Source organism: Doryrhamphus excisus, linkage group LG23 (assembly GCF_037039965.1).
Source record: "Doryrhamphus excisus strain RoL-2023G ecotype Guam linkage group LG23, RoL_Dexc_Guam_v1.1, whole genome shotgun sequence".
In the NCBI taxonomy this organism is placed as follows: Eukaryota; Metazoa; Chordata; class Actinopteri; order Syngnathiformes; family Syngnathidae; genus Doryrhamphus; species Doryrhamphus excisus.
In genome coordinates, this window is record NC_136379.1 from 6479253 (window position 1) to 6495828 (window position 16576).

The 16576-nt window shown below is 39.0% G+C and overlaps 2 protein-coding genes across 2 annotated transcripts; both read right to left on the minus strand.

The window, feature by feature from the left end:
- Positions 1–238: 238 nt before the first annotated feature.
- On the minus strand, positions 239–4187 carry LOC131119852 (class I histocompatibility antigen, F10 alpha chain-like). Its single transcript, XM_078788485.1, has 8 exons — positions 4022–4187; positions 3104–3370; positions 2632–2910; positions 2161–2469; positions 1815–1913; positions 1724–1741; positions 1492–1575; positions 239–818 (listed from the first exon to the last, which is right to left on the minus strand). Exons 1-7 carry the CDS (start codon positions 4074–4076, stop codon positions 1523–1525), a joined length of 1080 nt encoding a protein of 359 aa, XP_078644611.1. The 5' UTR covers positions 4077–4187; the 3' UTR covers positions 239–818; positions 1492–1522.
- Positions 4188–6293: 2106 nt separating this feature from the next.
- On the minus strand, positions 6294–10131 carry LOC131105439 (class I histocompatibility antigen, F10 alpha chain-like). The gene is made up of 8 exons (XM_078788486.1): positions 9966–10131; positions 9047–9313; positions 8575–8853; positions 8104–8412; positions 7758–7856; positions 7667–7684; positions 7435–7518; positions 6294–7126 (listed from the first exon to the last, which is right to left on the minus strand). The coding sequence occupies exons 1-7, from the start codon at positions 10018–10020 to the stop codon at positions 7466–7468; spliced, it is 1080 nt and encodes a 359-aa protein (XP_078644612.1). The 5' UTR covers positions 10021–10131; the 3' UTR covers positions 6294–7126; positions 7435–7465.
- Positions 10132–16576: the final 6445 nt, after the last annotated feature.

Genomic DNA, 16576 nt, shown 5'->3' on the forward strand with positions numbered 1-16576 from the left:
AAACGGTAACTGGATCGCTTTCAACCCCCCAGTTATGCTATTGTGTAATAGCTCGGGGGTCACTCACGGGTCACATCTGTCCCACCTAAAATTGTACCTGTAACATTCCAGGGGAAATTATTTGTCCTGTTAAAAATGTCGTAACAATCTGTGCTTATGTCCCTTTTTTTCGCAACTATTTAGATCTGTTTTGCATGACTTCCTGCTAAACCATTATTACGTGTATAAGGACAGACCGTCCCAAAAAAAAGAATTTTATTTCAAAGGAATTGAACACACCCAGAGTATATATGAACAAAGACTATGAATTATAAAACACTGAATATCATAAGTATGTAAGCGTTATTTCCCAGACCACCACCTCCACGTTTCACAGAAAAAAAAATTTGTCAATAAATCACAAATCCAAAAACTAACGGTTAGAAATGTCTCATAAAATATAATTTTGTCACTTCTGTCCCTCTCCGTCACAATGCCCTGTATCAATGCCCCCCTATGATTAGTCCCTGTGATTACCGTAATAACCCGTCACTGGAAAAGCCGGGTATCGCTACCATTGCAATTATTTTTGATTGTTGGAGACTTATGGTAATTTAAGATAGCTTTGATCTGATAATCCATGACAGTGTGATGACACTTGAACCCCAAAAGATGACATAGCCTGACTCATAGAAAGTGTTTTCCAAGCCATAAACACCCAAAGAAGACATCATATAACATAAGGAGAAAAAATAAATCACATCTCCATGTGATAGCCAACGTTGATGATGTCCCTCAGTGATGGAGACATCTCTCTGGGTTCCGGTACACAAACCATCCTGGAGGAGGAAGATGACAGCAACAACAGAAGCTCATGAATCCAAGTGGAGATGTTACATCAGGGGTGTCCAAAGTGCGGCCCAAGGTCTTTAACTGTCCATGGCTGTATTTTTATAGGCCTTCAGCACATTCTAAAGAGATTTTTTTTTATTTACATAATACAAAAATAAACTAAATGAATAGTCCAAATATTATGACAAATACTATGTGCCCTGTGATTGGCTGGCGACCAGTCCAGGGTGTACCCCGCCTCTTGCCCGAAGACAGCTGGGATAGGCTCCAGCGCCCCCGGTGAACCTCGTGAGGAAAAAGCGGTAGAAAATGAATGTATGAATTATGACAAATACAAGAAAAGTTGAAATATTTGTAAAAAAAAAAACTAGAAATATCAAAAATATAAAGAGGAGTAAAAAAGTGTCATGCAGGGAAAGTTGATTCATACTAATAATATGCTCGTCACGATAACACAAAGCTGAGACACAGGCTGTTTTTTCGTGAAATATAATTGATCAAGTCTCAGTATATCCACATGGGTTGGTTTAAAACATGTCAAGGTGGTTTTTGTGTACGTGGCCGTCGCTGGAAATAGTTTGGACACCCCTGCGTTAGACAAACATCATCTTCACACAAAGCCAGAAGAACATTTGGAGGTGTCCATGTCAGCTAACTCACTGTGTGCCGGCTGCTGTGTCTCACTCAGCCTTCAGCCCCCACTGCCTTCAGACGTCTCAGAGAGCTCGGAACCACTGTCACGAGCTGGCGGACCACAAAACATAGCGTGCGCTTACAGGAGGTTACATGTTACTTTTACTTTCACTCTCGGTTCACATAAAGCTAGCGTAAAAATGGTGCGGTGTTTATATGGGAGTCAAGCGTATGAGTGATGCGAAGATGTTTTACTCACGAGCTGGATCGTATTCAGCTGAAATGAAAGAGAAACAAAGTGAAACTCACATCAGGGCAAACTGCAAAGAGGAAACATTTGTGTCCCTCACCTTTTCTCTTTTTATTACGCCTGACGATTAAGATGGCTGCCACGACGGCGACCACAGCGAGGAGCGCCAGCGTGACAGCGACGGCGACGCTCAAGTTGCCTGTTGGTATGGTATGCTTTATTTGTTTCAGAATACGTTACATGAAGGAACATCAGGTGGTTGATGAATAGAAAAGAACCAAGTTAGAATAAGTAAATAAATATATCAATACTGGAGTCATTTCTGTATAGGAATGAATCAATCAATGAATGGAATGTATTGTTGATATGGTTGAATTTGGCATCATCTATGTTATTATTGTAGAGCGCTGTTATTATATTCAAGCTGCATCTCCAACCTTTCTCACCTTCACGGCTCGCGTTGCTCAGGATGCTTCTTCTCTCCAGCTTGGTGACCATGTCCTCCTTGACGCCAGCCAGCTGAAACACACATTCGTACTTGCCCTCCACGTCGGCCGTCACCTCCACTTTGAGGTCCACCGCCATCTGGAAGGTTCCGTCGTGGTTGGGGAGGAGCTCTCCGTGCTCCACGTCCTCGTGGAGCTCCTCGCCGTCTTTCCTCCAAAATATCACGGCTCTGTCGGGGTAGAAACCTGTGGCGAAGCAGCTGACCGGAGAGGACGGCGTCTTCTGGAGGAGAGACACCTCTGGGAGCTCTGCACAGGAAGTGACATGACGTGTGAACGCGGGATGAGGTGGACAGAAGGTGCGAGATGAGTAAAGAAGGAGAGAAAAAGAAAGCTTGTAATGCCAGTAATCTTCCTATAGGGGGCGTGCTAACATGGTTACAAAAGTGAAAGTCCATCATGTGGTTCTACCTGTTCTCATTAGGACCTCCCTCCCATTGTTCACATACTTCTTCAGGTAAGAAGGACAAAGCTCAGTGAAGTAATACTTCTTATGATCCATCCAAGCTATGTTATGGTCCCAGTTGTGTTTGTCTGGGACAGCTTGTGGTTTTGCTGCGGTCCATGTCCATGTCTTCATGTCCAATGATATGAAGTCTTCTCCATCATAACTGTACTGCTCCCATCCATCAACCTCATCAGTCTCATCATTCCATTCACAGCCTACCATCCTCTGGTTAATGTGAACACCTGAGAGAATGACAGAGTGAAACCTCATCATCATCATCATCATCACACACAGCTCTCTTAGTGTCAATGGTGTTTCTTTTGAGGTCATTATGGGATGGATAGAGAAGGTATCAGTGCAGTAATGTGTGTATACTACAGTATAAAAAGTGTATATCAAATATATTTCAATAGTAGAACGTTCAACATAACAAACCTCCAGTTTGGTTGAAGCGCTTCTTATAAATTTCCATGTTGTGTTTGCTTCTCTCTTCATTACCAGCACTGATCCCTGTCTGTATCTGCCAGTAGTGTGGATCCTCTGCTGTGATTTTGTTCATCCAGTCCTGTTTGGGTTCTGCTTTCCTGCTGTTGCTGTCATAGTGAACAATCTCAACTTCATCAACATAACCAACGTTTACAAACTCTGGGAAGTTTGGAACTTGAGAGGATGCAGTGTAGAAATACTTTAGCGAATGAATGACTGAAAGACAAAAACACAGACAAAGAACATTTTATGATTTAGTTTCACGTTCAACAATTCATATGTGAAATGATGGCGTCTTCGTTTCAACTTGAAGAGTCGTCACAGTAAAAAGTCACATCCTGTTCTAGGAGACAATAACAACGTTTGTCTTTTATGGACATTTGATGCATTTTATATTTCGACCTTACTTGAAGACAACAGACACTAATAACTTGACTTTCACTTCATTGTACAACTGTAATTAGCATAGAAATATACCACATTATTGCTACCAGAGTGGTAAAAGTAGTCAAGGAATAGTTTGGATGTCGTTGTCTTTATTTGAAACAATGATTAGGGCCAGGAAAGCGCTGGAAGAGACTCATTGCAAGTTATCGCCAACAGTTGTTGCTGCTCAGGGTGGCCCAACCAGTTATTAGCTTTAGGGGCGATCACTTTTTCACACAGGGCCATGTAGCTTTGGATTTATTTTCTACCTAATCATAAAAAGTTACTCTTAGAAACTGCCTTTTGTGTACAGTTGTGTTGTCATTGACTAACACTTCCATTTGTTTGATGATCTGAAAAACGTCAGACTGTCAAAAAGGTGTAAATATTTGGGATAAAGTGGCATAAATTAGGATTTTGGAATGAAGAAAGTAGACTTACCAGGCGCCACGCTGTGTATTTCCACAGCCAGGAGAAAGAAGAAAAGCAAGTTCATGTTTTTAAAAAATATGTTTTACTTCCTCAGAGGAAGATAAAGTGACGAAAACCAGCTTGACTAGCAAACATGAAATGGACGCTGAACTTGAGACGAGCGTTTATAAGTCTCCACCTGAGCCAATGAGAATAAATCCTACCTCTGACGTCATTAGTCGCTGGGTAAGCGTCTCCCCTAAAATGTATTATTTCAGAAAGTTCGATCCGGTTGATTTGAACATAACAAAAGAATGTTTTTCAGGTGTAGCGTGTGTTGTGTTGTTTGTGGTGATAAAAAAAACTTAAAAAAAAACTTTCTTCTTCTTTTTGGAATGTAAATGAATATTATGAAGTAAAGTCCTATTATCATTACAACAACCAAATCAAGATATAAGTGGAATTGCAATAACACTGGAATTACGTGGGCTTTCTTGACAGGAAATGAAAGGATAAATGATTAGTTTATATGATTAGTTATATATTAACATGCTAAATTCACACACCCTCGCTAGCACACACAAACACTTGATAAAATGAATATATTGTCGCCTCGCTGGGATCACTTCCTGGGAACACTTCCTGGTTCCCAGCGTGCTTTGCGGCACCGTCGATGTAAATAGCGCTGCAGTTTGTAGTTTGAAGTCGCATAGTTGTTCATTGTTGTTCTGCTCAACCAGTGAGAGTGTCTTGTCTGTTTTAATTTGTGTGTTGCGTTGTTTTGTGATGTTTTGGGCTTTTCTTGTTGTCACACCGGGACTGAAAGTGTTTTGCCGAGCGGTCCCCCGTGGAATCTGATGGGCTGTGTGTTGTGTTCAATGCAAGCTTTCTTCGTCTGCCCGACTGTTTTACGAGACCCTTGAGCACCATAATATTGATTATTTACCACCGTACATTCAAAATGTTGTAGCACGTTTATTGCATTTTATTAATTATTGCTTTCTTGTTTATTTCTGGGCAATGAACGTGGGACGACCCTAAGTTGAATGATTTAGTTAGCCTTCGAAATGTTTTTTCAACATTATTAGCGCCATCTAAACATGACATAACTGAGCTAAATGTGGTTCTTTTGTTATGAGCTGAGGATTTGAGCACAGCTGAAGGTTTGTCATAAAGACTATTACAGATTATATTTTACTCTTTTTGTTTAGTTTTTTAAGATTTTTGCATCTCGCCTGAAGCTTTAAAATGTCCAAAAACAAGCTCATGTGGAGTATTTCTTTGAATAAAACAACGTGGCACGCATAATGGCCACTGACTTTGTCTAAACTGACTGTCAGGATATGATGATTTCATTGAACTGATATGAATGTGTAAATATATATTTGTAGGTGTCCTTGGCTGCCTTGTAAGGCATATTTGAACTTCTCTGACCACCATGTCCTCTCTTCAGGACACTTTTTCACCGCATGGCATGCACTTGTATCGCATTCTCAGCACGTTACGTTTTAACCATTTAAGAACACAGCCACACTCTGTCTTACAACAATTACAGTAAGGTGGTAATCTGGCACTGGTCGGGGATCTAACCTGTTTTTCCAGACTAACGCTGAATGGCCTGGCTTGGCAGACCAGGAGCATTTTCAACTTTTATTTCTTCTTTACTCTTTCATGTCACTTCTTCTCTTATGTAATATTTTCAACCTATTCTACGACTATACGATATTACTAGGGATGTCGGAAAATGATCGGTACCGGACGGTATCAGCGTAAAATGCAATATCGCTTGATATCGGGTTTTTTTTCCCAGATAATGAAAACCGATATTAAAAAATTTTTTATATACAACACATATGTGTTCATTCCACCACAGCAGATATGTCATGTTACACATATCGGTATCGGAAATTGAGAGTTGAACGATATCGGATATCCCAAAGTATTAGACTTCACAGCTGGACTTTGGTCTGATTTAGAGTTGAGAAGATTTCGGGCCCTCTCCTTCCCATTCCTGTATCGTTATTTAGATGGCTCATTACTAATTCCACTATTCTACTCTTAACACACACATCTTTCCTCTTTCGTTGCACTTATTTCTTCATCATCCTCACACATTTTCTCATCATTTCACCAAAGGTGGGGGACCTCCATAAATGATCATTTAGACAGTTTATTTTCGCTGTTAAAGTGTCCTCCAATCTGCTGTATGTGCTTGTGTCTCTTTTTCACATCCACTTTAGAGATCTGGTTGGCATTACTGCATGCCAAAACTCTTATATAACGTGTATAAAGACAGACCATCTGAAAAAAGACTATTTAATTTGACAGGTATTGACTGACAAAGACACCCACAATGTATATGAACAAAGGGTTTGGGATGTACAGTATGAACTATGAATGATAAAACATTGAATATCAAAAGTATGTGAACGTCCTGCCCCGGTTACTTCACAGACGACCTCCTTGACATGTTTCTTAATCAAGAAAAAACACAGCAAACACGCGACAATACAGGACGATCCATAAACTAACGGTAAAAAAAAAAACAAATGTCTGATAAATTATCATTATTGCAGCACTTTGTCATAGAAAGCCTTCTTCTGTCCTTCTCCGTCACACTGCTTTGTATCAAAGCCTCGTCTTCCACAGTCCCTGTGATTACCGTAATAACCCGTCACTGGAAAAACAGTCATTGCAATTATTATTTTGATAGTTGGAGACTTACAGTAATTTAAAAGTAGCATAGCACATCTTTTCACCCGCTATAGCTTTGATCTTAAAAGGTTTGTTAATCCATGACAATTACACAATAATGCAAATAAACTAAGAAAACTAATTTGTCTCCACCTGAGCCTCTCGTTACCCACAACAAAATATGTTTGACGTGTAAACACCTTGGAATAAAATGTATTGAAAGGCCATGAAGACATGTGATAACCTGACTCACTGACAAAATATCATCCACCGATCCGGACAAAAGATTTGATAAAACGTATTTTCCAAGCCATAAACACCCAAAGAAGACATCATATAACATAAGGAGAAAAAATAAATCACATCTCCATGTGATAGCCAACGTTGATGATGTCCCTCAGTGATGGAGACATCTCTCTGGGTTCCGGTACACAAACCATCCTGGAGGAAGAAGATGACAGCAACAACAGAAGCTCATGAATCCAAGTGGAGATGTTACATCAGGGGTGTCCAAAGTGCGGCCCGAGGCCTTTAACTGTCCATGGCTGTATTTTTATTGGCCTTCAGCACATTCTAAAGAGATTTTTTTTTATTTACATAATACAAAAATAAACTAAATGAATAGTCCAAATTTTTTCATGTGTATGTAGCCGTCGCTGGAAATAGTTTGGACACCCCTGCGTTAGACAAACATCATCTTCACACAAAGCCAGAAGAACATTTGGAGGTGTCCATGTCAGCTAACTCACTGTGTGCCGGCTGCTGTGTCTCACTCAGCCTTCAGCCCCCACTGCCTTCAGACTTCTCCGAGAGCTCAGAACTACTGTCACGAGCTGGCGGACCACAAAACATAGCGTGCGCTTACAGGAGGTTACATGTTACTTTTACTTTCACTCTCGGTTCACATAAAGCTAGTATAAAAATGGTGTGGTGTTTATATGGGAGTCAAGCGTATGAGTGATGCGAAGATGTTTTACTCACGAGCTGGATCGTATTTGGCTGAAATGAAAGAGAAACAAAGTGAAACTGACATCAGGGCAAACTGCAAAGAGGAAACATTTGTGTCCCTCACCTTTTCTCTTTTTATTACGCCTGACGATTAAGATGGATGCCACGACGGCGACCACAGCGTGGAGCGCCAGCGTGACAGCGACGGCGACGCTCAAGTTGCCTGTTGGTATGGTATGCTTTATTTGTTTCAGAATACGTTACATGAAGGAACATCAGGTGGTTGATGAATAGAAAAGAACCAAGTTAGAATAAGTAAATAAATATATCAATACTGGAGTCATTTCTGTATAGGAATGAATCAATCAATGAATGGAATGTATTGTTGATATGGTTGAATTTGGCATCATCTATGTTATTATTGTAGAGCGCTGTTATTATATTCAAGCTGCATCTCCAACCTTTCTCACCTTCACGGCTCGCGTTGCTCAGGATGCTTCTTCTCTCCAGCTTGGTGACCATGTCCTCCTTGACGCCAGCCAGCTGAAACACACATTCGTACTTGCCCTCCACGTCGGCCGTCACCTCCACGTTCAGGTCCACCGCCATCTGGAAGGTTCCGTCGTGGTTGGGGAGGAGCTCTCTGTGCTCCACGTCCTCGTGGAGCTCCTCGCCGTCTTTCCTCCAAAACATCATGGCTCTGTCGGGGTAGAAACCTGTGGCGAAGCAGCTGACCGGAGAGGACGGCGTCTTCTGGAGGAGAGACACCTCTGGGAGCTCTGCACAGGAAGTGACATGACGTGTGAACGCGGGACGAGGTGGACAGAAGGTGCGAGACGAGTAAAGATGGAGAGAAAAAGAAAGCTTGTAATGCTAGTAATCTTCCTATAGGGTGCGTGCTAACATGGTTACAAAAGTGAAAGTCCATCATGTGGTTCTACCTGTTCTCATTAGGACCTCCCTCCCATTGTTCACATACTTCTTCAGGTAAGAAGGACAAAGCTCAGTGAAGTAATACTTCTTATAATCCATCCCAGCTATGTTATGGTCCCAGTTGTGTTTGGTGGGGACAGCTTGTGGTTTTGCTGCGGTCCATGTCCATGTCTTCATGTCCAATGATATGAAGTCTTCTCCATCATAACTGTACTGGTACCATCCATCAACCTCATCAGTCTCATCATTCCATTCACAGCCTAACATCCTCTGTTCAATGTGAACACCTGAGAGAATGACAGAGTGAAACCTCATCATCATCATCATCATCACACACAGCTCTCTTAGTGTCAATGGTGTTTCTTTTGAGGTCATTATGGGATGGATAGAGAAGGTATCAGTGCAGTAATGTGTGTATACTACAGTATAAAAAGTGTATATCAAATATATTTCAATAGTAGAACGTTCAACATAACAAACCTCCAGTTTGGTTGAAGCGCTTCTTATAAATTTCCATGTTGTGTTTGCTTCTCTCTTCATTACCAACACTGATCTCTGTCTGTGTCTGCCAGTAGTGTGGATCCTCTGCTGTGATTTTGTTCATCCAGTCCTGTTTGGGTTCTGCTTTCCTGCTGTTGCTGTCATAGTGAACAATCTCAACTTCATCAACATAACCAACGTTTACAAACTCTGGGAAGTTTGGAACTTGAGAGGATGCAGTTAGGAAATACTTTAGCGAATGAATGACTGAAAGACAAAAACACAGAAAAAGAACATTTTATGATTTAGTTTCATGTTCAACAATTCATATGTGAAATGATGGCGTCTTCGTTTCAACTTGAAGAGTCGTCACAGTAAAAAGTCACATCCTGTTCTAGGAGACAATAACAACGTTTGTCTTTTATGGACATTTGATGCATTTTATATTTCGACCTTACTTGAAGACAACAGACACTAATAACTTGACTTTCACTTCATTGTACAACTGTAATTAGCATAGAAATATACCACATTATTGCTACCAGAGTGGTAAAAGTAGTCAAGGAATAGTTTGGATGTCGTTGTCTTTATTTGAAACAATGATTAGGGCCAGGAAAGCGCTGGAAGAGACTCATTGCAAGTTATCGCCAACAGTTGTTGCTGCTCAGGGTGGCCCAACCAGTTATTAGCTTTAGGGGCGATCACTTTTTCACACAGGGCCATGTAGCTTTGGATTTATTTTCTATCTAATCATAAAAAGTTCCTCTTAAAAAACTGCCTTTTGTGTACAGTTGTGTTGTCATTGACTAACACTTCCATTTGTTGGATGATCTGAAAAACGTTAGACTGTCAAAAAGGTGTAAATATTTGGGATAAAGTGGCATAAATGAGGATTTTGGAATGAAGAAAGTAGACTTACCAGGCGCCACGCTGTGTATTTCCACAGCCAGGAGAAAGAAGAAAAGCAAGTTCATGTTTTTAAAAAATATGTTTTACTTCCTCAGAGGAAGATAAAGTGACGAAAACCAGCCTGACTAGCAAACATGAAATGGACGCTGAACTTGAGACGAGCGTTGATAAGTCTCCACCTGAGCCAATGAGAATAAATCCCATCTCTGACGTCATTGGTCGTTGGGTAAGCGTCTCCCCTATAATGTATTATTTCAGAAAGTTCGATCCGGTTGATTTGAACATAATAAAAGAGTGTTTGTCAGGTGTAGCGTGTGTTGTGTTGTTGTTTGTGGTGATAAAATGGAGTGAAGTGTGTGTATATTATGTAGCAGATGAAAAGTAGCAGCAGTGTGAAGCTGGTGGTGACGCAGCAACTTTCTTCTTCCTTCATCAACAACCAGGAAGTGTCACAATGGAGATGTGGAATTTCTGGGAAATCACGTGACTTCTCTCTCGCTCTCTTTCTCTTTTGTGCTGTAAAGGTTCATTTACAACAATACAATTCCTCCACTGCAGCTGACACTCAACCAAATATTATGTAGAAAAGTCCTATCGTCATTACAACAACCAATAATTCAATAAAAGACAACAAAATAAAACTGGAATAAATTACTTTTGAAGGTAAAACTCTGAGCAGCTTGTTTTCTCCCTTAATAATAATAATAATACAATAATACTGTGTATGTGTGTATATGTGCTTTGCTTCATATCGACATTGAAAAATCCTTTTGCATTTAGAACATAAAAAAACAACCTTCTAAATCTGTTTTTTAACATTATTATCGCCATCTAAACATGAAATAGCAATTTGTAGTGGTACCTTTACGCTCGTATTACACAATATAGTCAACATAATAAGAGAAAATAAGACATATAAGACTTTAAAATGTATTGGGAGAGTTCCTTTGTTGTCTGCGATTGACTGGCAACCAGTCCAGGGTGTACCCCTCCTCTTGCCTGAAATCAGCTGGGATAGGCTCCAGCATACCCCTGCAAACCGAGTGAGGATAAGCGGCACAGAAAATGGATGGATTTTTTTGTTGTTCCTTTTTTTTTTTAACTTACTTTTTACTTTTTTTCTGCACAGCACTTGCCATGGTGGCTGATGTCTTTTCAATGTAACATTACTGGCACCTCGTGATCAGTGTAGAATACGGTACTCCCTCATTTATCATGGTTAACTGGTTCCAGACCCCAGTGGGTCGCCTGGAATATTTTTGGGAAACCTGTTTATGACCTTCTTCTGCGGTTTTTAACATTATTTGAGCCCTCTATGCATGGAATAACACCCCTATAGTCACCTTTACAGTCAGATTATCGCTATTAATACTTGAATTAATTTTGACAAACAACCATTCACACTCGCATTCATTCCTATGGAGTCGCCATGAAGCTATATGTGGGGGGAAATGACTGTGTGGCCAACATGCTAACCAGCTAATCTAGCTAGTTAATACCAATTTCAACATAACCCCCAGTTTTCCACCACATTAGCCAATGTGCATTGATTGTCAATTCAGCAGGCTGTTGCCTTCGCAGGTTAAAAAGTCAAAGAGTCAAAAGCTCCTGCAATAAAAGAGGCGAACTTTGGCCAGCTTAAACCTGTAAACTTGTCACCACCTGACTTGATGGTGTCTGCTTGAGGAAAGCGTGCTAATAAAGTGCAAACCCCGACCTTGTCAGGTTGTTTTGAATGTAAAATTCGTATATTTGTAATCCTGTAGCCGTGTGAAATATTTACTAGCATTTGTGGAAATTACACAGTATGTATCAGATAGGAATCCTCTGTGCTCGGAGCGTCGCATGTAAAAAGTTAATGGAGCTTGCCGAGCGAGAGGAGGAAAAAATATGTTTTAATAGCTAAAAATACACCCTACTAGTTTTGCATTTTAATGGGGCGGCAGTATTCTTCGAATGCTGCTCCATAACAGGTCCCCGAGGCGAGGCGCACGGAGCATGGACATGCCCTTTTTTTTTGTTATTCAACTAATTCCACATAAAGACGACTGGAGCGTCAAGGTTAGCACTCGCCCGGTGGTTCGCACTTATTTTCTGTCATGCGATTTGAAACAAATGAACACATGAAATGCAACAAATCTGTGCACTCAAAAAAGCAACATGGATGTCTGCTTTATCAACAAAAGTGTAACATGTAGTTTCTGCTGTATTTATTCATGTTTAGTGGTTATACATTTTTCAATCATGTAGTTTTAATATGACAATCAAAATCCTTAAAACTACTTGATCGCTTAATATCAGCACAACCTAATGGGTTCAGATTGGACTCCCATTTGCAATACCTCTCCAGAGCAGAAGGTGGCAGTAAACACGTGACAGGCCCTGTTCATCAACTAAGGTAGCTTCCGGTGAAGAAGCGCCATAGCAGTGAATTGGGGAGCTAGCTTATACTGCCTCACGCCAATCTTCTTGCATCCATCAAAAGTAAAAAAAAAGTTAAAGTTAAACCATCCCTGGTGGTGAAAGATCTCAATTGGTAAGTTCACTTTCCCTTTTAATTCTATGATCTTTCTTTCGTTTTTTAATGTATTTTAAATACTTATGAATGCTAGTTTTTGTGTTGTTACCTTTTAGCTAAAACTAAATTGCTGCCCATTGTTAAACGCCACGTAGACAACACATACTAGACCAGTTAAAATAACTTTATTGGTAGGTGGAAAAATGAACAATTGTAAGACAATGTGCTGTTCACATGCCTGTTAAAATTCACTTGTGAATTACAGATAAGGTTAAAAACGGCTGAAGCTAAAGTGGTCATGTTTGGCTGAAGTGCACGACCATTTTGTCCTCCCAAATGTATGTATAAAATAGTACTTTATTGACGTATTTATTGACATTATTTCACAAAGGGACATAAATCACAAGTTTCTTGATAGAGCAGCAAGACAGATTATACATTCATATTATACAGAATTAAGACAATCACAGCTCCTTGTAAGGTTTTTTTTTTAACCCCAGATATGTATAATCAAATATTAATATTAATTTGTGCGGGTGTATTAATGGTGTGTCCCTCTATGTATTTTCTGAACAAATATTTTTATGGTGATGTTTCTTGAGGCAGTTATTTGTATAATCCCAATTATTGCAACAAATATGAAATGTTTTTACTAAGCAGTAAAGCTAATTTTTCAAGTTACTTAAATTTTATATTTTAATTTCTATAGAACAGCATTCATTTTGTATTTAAGAAACATGTCAAACTGTGAGGAAAAGTTCCTAACTAATGAAAACCGAATGATTTTGTATTATTTAAGCTTTTTATTAACCTTTGACTAGTTTAGTCACTAAACTAAGCTGATCTGTCCTCACCCTTGTCTCAATTTATCCCAGGAATTTGATACTATGAAGATGTCCTGTGACACGAACTAAAAGGGTCTCCTGTTCAAGTTCACCTACATCTGCCATCCACCTGTGAAAGGGACTCCATCTTCATCAAACCAAGGAGTTACTGCAAAGAGAGCATCATCAGCCAGTCTCAGGTTCATGACAGAGTACTACAAGTTCATAAATGTAGTGGCAATCAAGTCAAGATATGCATTTTTGTGCATCATTGTTTGCCTGAAGAATACAGTCATTTTACAAATCAAGTCCGTTTTGTAGTCTTTTTCCAAAAAAGTACTATTTCAGAGTTTATTTTCATTTAAATTTTTTTGTCTCAGTTTAACTTTTTGTTGACTGAATTGTACATTTTGTCAAGTCAGCATTAAATAACTGGTGTTATTTTACCTTTTAAAATTGTAGCTGTACCTGACCTGTAAAAATAAGATAACCATAATCATATAGAAGTTAATGTAACCAAATGAAAATAAGTCACCTTAGTAAATATGTTAAAACAACCTATATAAATTACATTGGATTTAAAGATTGTAATGGTAACACCAATAAATTATTTCTTTGAGTGTGTAGCATACAAGCATATTGCTGAGTAAGATAAATGTGTACATGTTGGCAGGTCTGGAACAAAAATTGAAAGTCCTCCCTGGCTCTCACGCTTAAAGAGCATCGTCAGAAACCCAACACTTCCACACCATGAACTGCATGTGTGAGGAGCTGTACAGCAAGATTCTGAGTAAGACTTTATCCCTAAAACCCACACCGGCCAGTGAAATGACAAAGAACAGCTGCTAGGCTGATTTGTTTATCTATTCATTTGCTTTTTACGACATATTTATTGATGGCTTATTAACGACATGCACACAGAAGCTCTTTATTGCTATAAATTAAGCACTTTCATTGCTTTCTTGTCTTTGTCATACTTTTAACAGCTATATATGAGTCGGATGCAAGAAAAGGTAATTTCAGTGCCTTTTACACAGGTCCCTGAAATGACAATAAAGCTGCATGTCTACCGACGAAAATATTCCATTTATAAACTAGTAAAGCACTCACAGAGCGCAGACCATTCCAACTCTATCTAACTATCTTTTCAAAGCTTTGCATGTTAGGTTTAAAACTTTTTTTTTAGTGTTAACTCTCTGTCAAACAATACCTCACACGACATGGTCGACTACTACAAGAGTGGCAGACGTTGCTCAACTTGAGTTTTTGTTGTTTGAAATGTAATATAGTGTTTGCCTGCTTCCACTTTCAAAATGAGGAGTCCTGTTTGTTGTGTTTGAACGGAGTTCTCTGGTCAGTAACGCCAAGCTTAAAACGACAGAGGGAAAGATGCTTCAGAGGCTTATTTCAGCTGTCAAATAAAGGTCAGCTGTCTAGAGGCATTAAAAGTGCACGTCTTGGACCCATGGCGCCCTCTGTTGGCTAAAATGTATACTACAAACAGCTGTCGGAAATGCATGACCCATCAAACTTGCTCTTTCACTGCTCCACAATAACGGCAAAATTCAGGAGTCATAATATAAAAACATCATCATCAAAAATGTGAAAATCATCAGTACCTTTACAAGAAGAAAAATATTAAGAAAAAAAGTTGTAACTTTACAAAAATGATGTCATGTTATAAGGAAAATAGTGCAATATTAGTAGAACATAGTGGAAAAATTAAAGAAACAAATAAAGTTGTAATTTGTGGAAAATTCTGTTGCGGGAAAAGTGAGAACAAAGTAAAAACACCAAAAATTATGGGAACAACGTCATAATTACAAGATGAAAATGTGTCATGATCCTTAAGCTAGCCTGTGTGACAGTTTAGTTTATTTCCGCTTCTATACCTTAGTGCCTGTTGTATGCTCTTATTTTGGTAGTGTTTCCTGTTTGCCCTGGGTTGTGTTCGCATGCTTTGCGTTTTTCTTTGTTCACTTGCACCTGTTGCTAATTGTGTTGCCCTTCTATTTAGTTCAGGTGTGTGCACCCTAGTTTGTCGTTATATTGTTTGTTGTAGCTTGCCACTATTGCAACCGTCTTAGCTGGTGTCCTGCTACTGTGTATCCACAATTATAATTAAAAGTGACATTTTTATCTGCACTTCGGTAGCGCCACAATGTCGAAGCCGAGGCGTGACAAAATGAACAGGAAAGTTGAAATAGTTGGGAAAAAGTCAGCTTTTTACAAAGTTTTATAATGTTAACAATTTAACAGAAACAAGTATTGTAACAAGAAAAAATGTCTGAGAATAATTTTAGGAGCAGAGTTGAAATACCAAAAAAATGCTGTTTAAAAAAAATATATATATTATGAGATTCATAGAAAACACAACGAAGCTGTAATTTTTGCAAAATTACTTTGGAAAAAACTATATGGGAATTTTCTTATTATGGAATAAAGTCATAATATTATGAGAAAAAAACTTTACAGAGATTATTCAACAGGAAAGCTGGAATATTTGGAACAAACAACAGTAAAAATGCAAAAGAAGTTACTAAAAATTGCCTTTTTCACCTATAATTACAAATCTGAGATGCAGTTTCTTCTTGAAATATTCATAACTTCTTTGCATAACCCAACACACACACACACACACACACAGGCAAAAACAGCAAGGTAATGCACACGCTCTCAAGTAGACGAGTGTAAAAGTTGAAGCACACTTCACTTGTGTGTAGTCCGATTGCAATATTCTCTGTGGTAAATTCCCTTGATGTAATTCAGGCTTTGTAGTGTGTAGTTATTCATTTTTTTTTAATTTTTGAAATTGCCTTTAATTATGAAGAAAGGCTTCACGGCTTATCTCGTTTTATTAAATGCTAATTAGTTGTCACATATCTGTTTTTAAATCAACATGTTTAATGCAAAGGCTTGAAAATGGAAGCCAGTCAAATATATTCGGCTTATCTCGCGTCTCAGGAACTTTTTATTACTTTCATTATGTGAAAATGTCAACTTGAAGGCTTGTTCTTCATTGCTCAAAATGACGGCTGTTCCTTTGCCAGGGATTGTCTTTAAGTTTGAATTTTAGATGGGGGTGGAGAAGGAAAGCAGGTTTAGCTATAAGTTAGAGCAGCGGTGTCATTTCCTGCTCTGCTTCTCTAACAAGGAACTGAACAGCAAAATTAAAAGGCATATGATCCATGAGTTGGCCATAAATATCCTGGATCTATTACATATTGATATTGAACGAACTGTTCTATAAGGGTAATATATCATTCCAGTCACTGGTGT

Coding starts and splice junctions, on each gene's coding strand:
- LOC131119852 (XM_078788485.1), bottom strand. CDS start 4,076: ATGAACTTGCTTTTCTTCTTTCTCCTGGCTGTGGAAATACACAGCGTG. Junction 2,911..3,103: donor GCGCTTCAACCAAACTGGAG/GTTTGTTATGTT, acceptor TCATTCTCTCAG/GTGTTCACATTAACCAGAGG. Junction 2,470..2,631: donor GGAGGTCCTAATGAGAACAG/GTAGAACCACAT, acceptor CTTCCTGTGCAG/AGCTCCCAGAGGTGTCTCTC.
- LOC131105439 (XM_078788486.1), bottom strand. CDS start 10,020: ATGAACTTGCTTTTCTTCTTTCTCCTGGCTGTGGAAATACACAGCGTG. Junction 9,314..9,965: donor AATACACAGCGTGGCGCCTG/GTAAGTCTACTT, acceptor TTTGTCTTTCAG/TCATTCATTCGCTAAAGTAT. Junction 8,854..9,046: donor GCGCTTCAACCAAACTGGAG/GTTTGTTATGTT, acceptor TCATTCTCTCAG/GTGTTCACATTGAACAGAGG.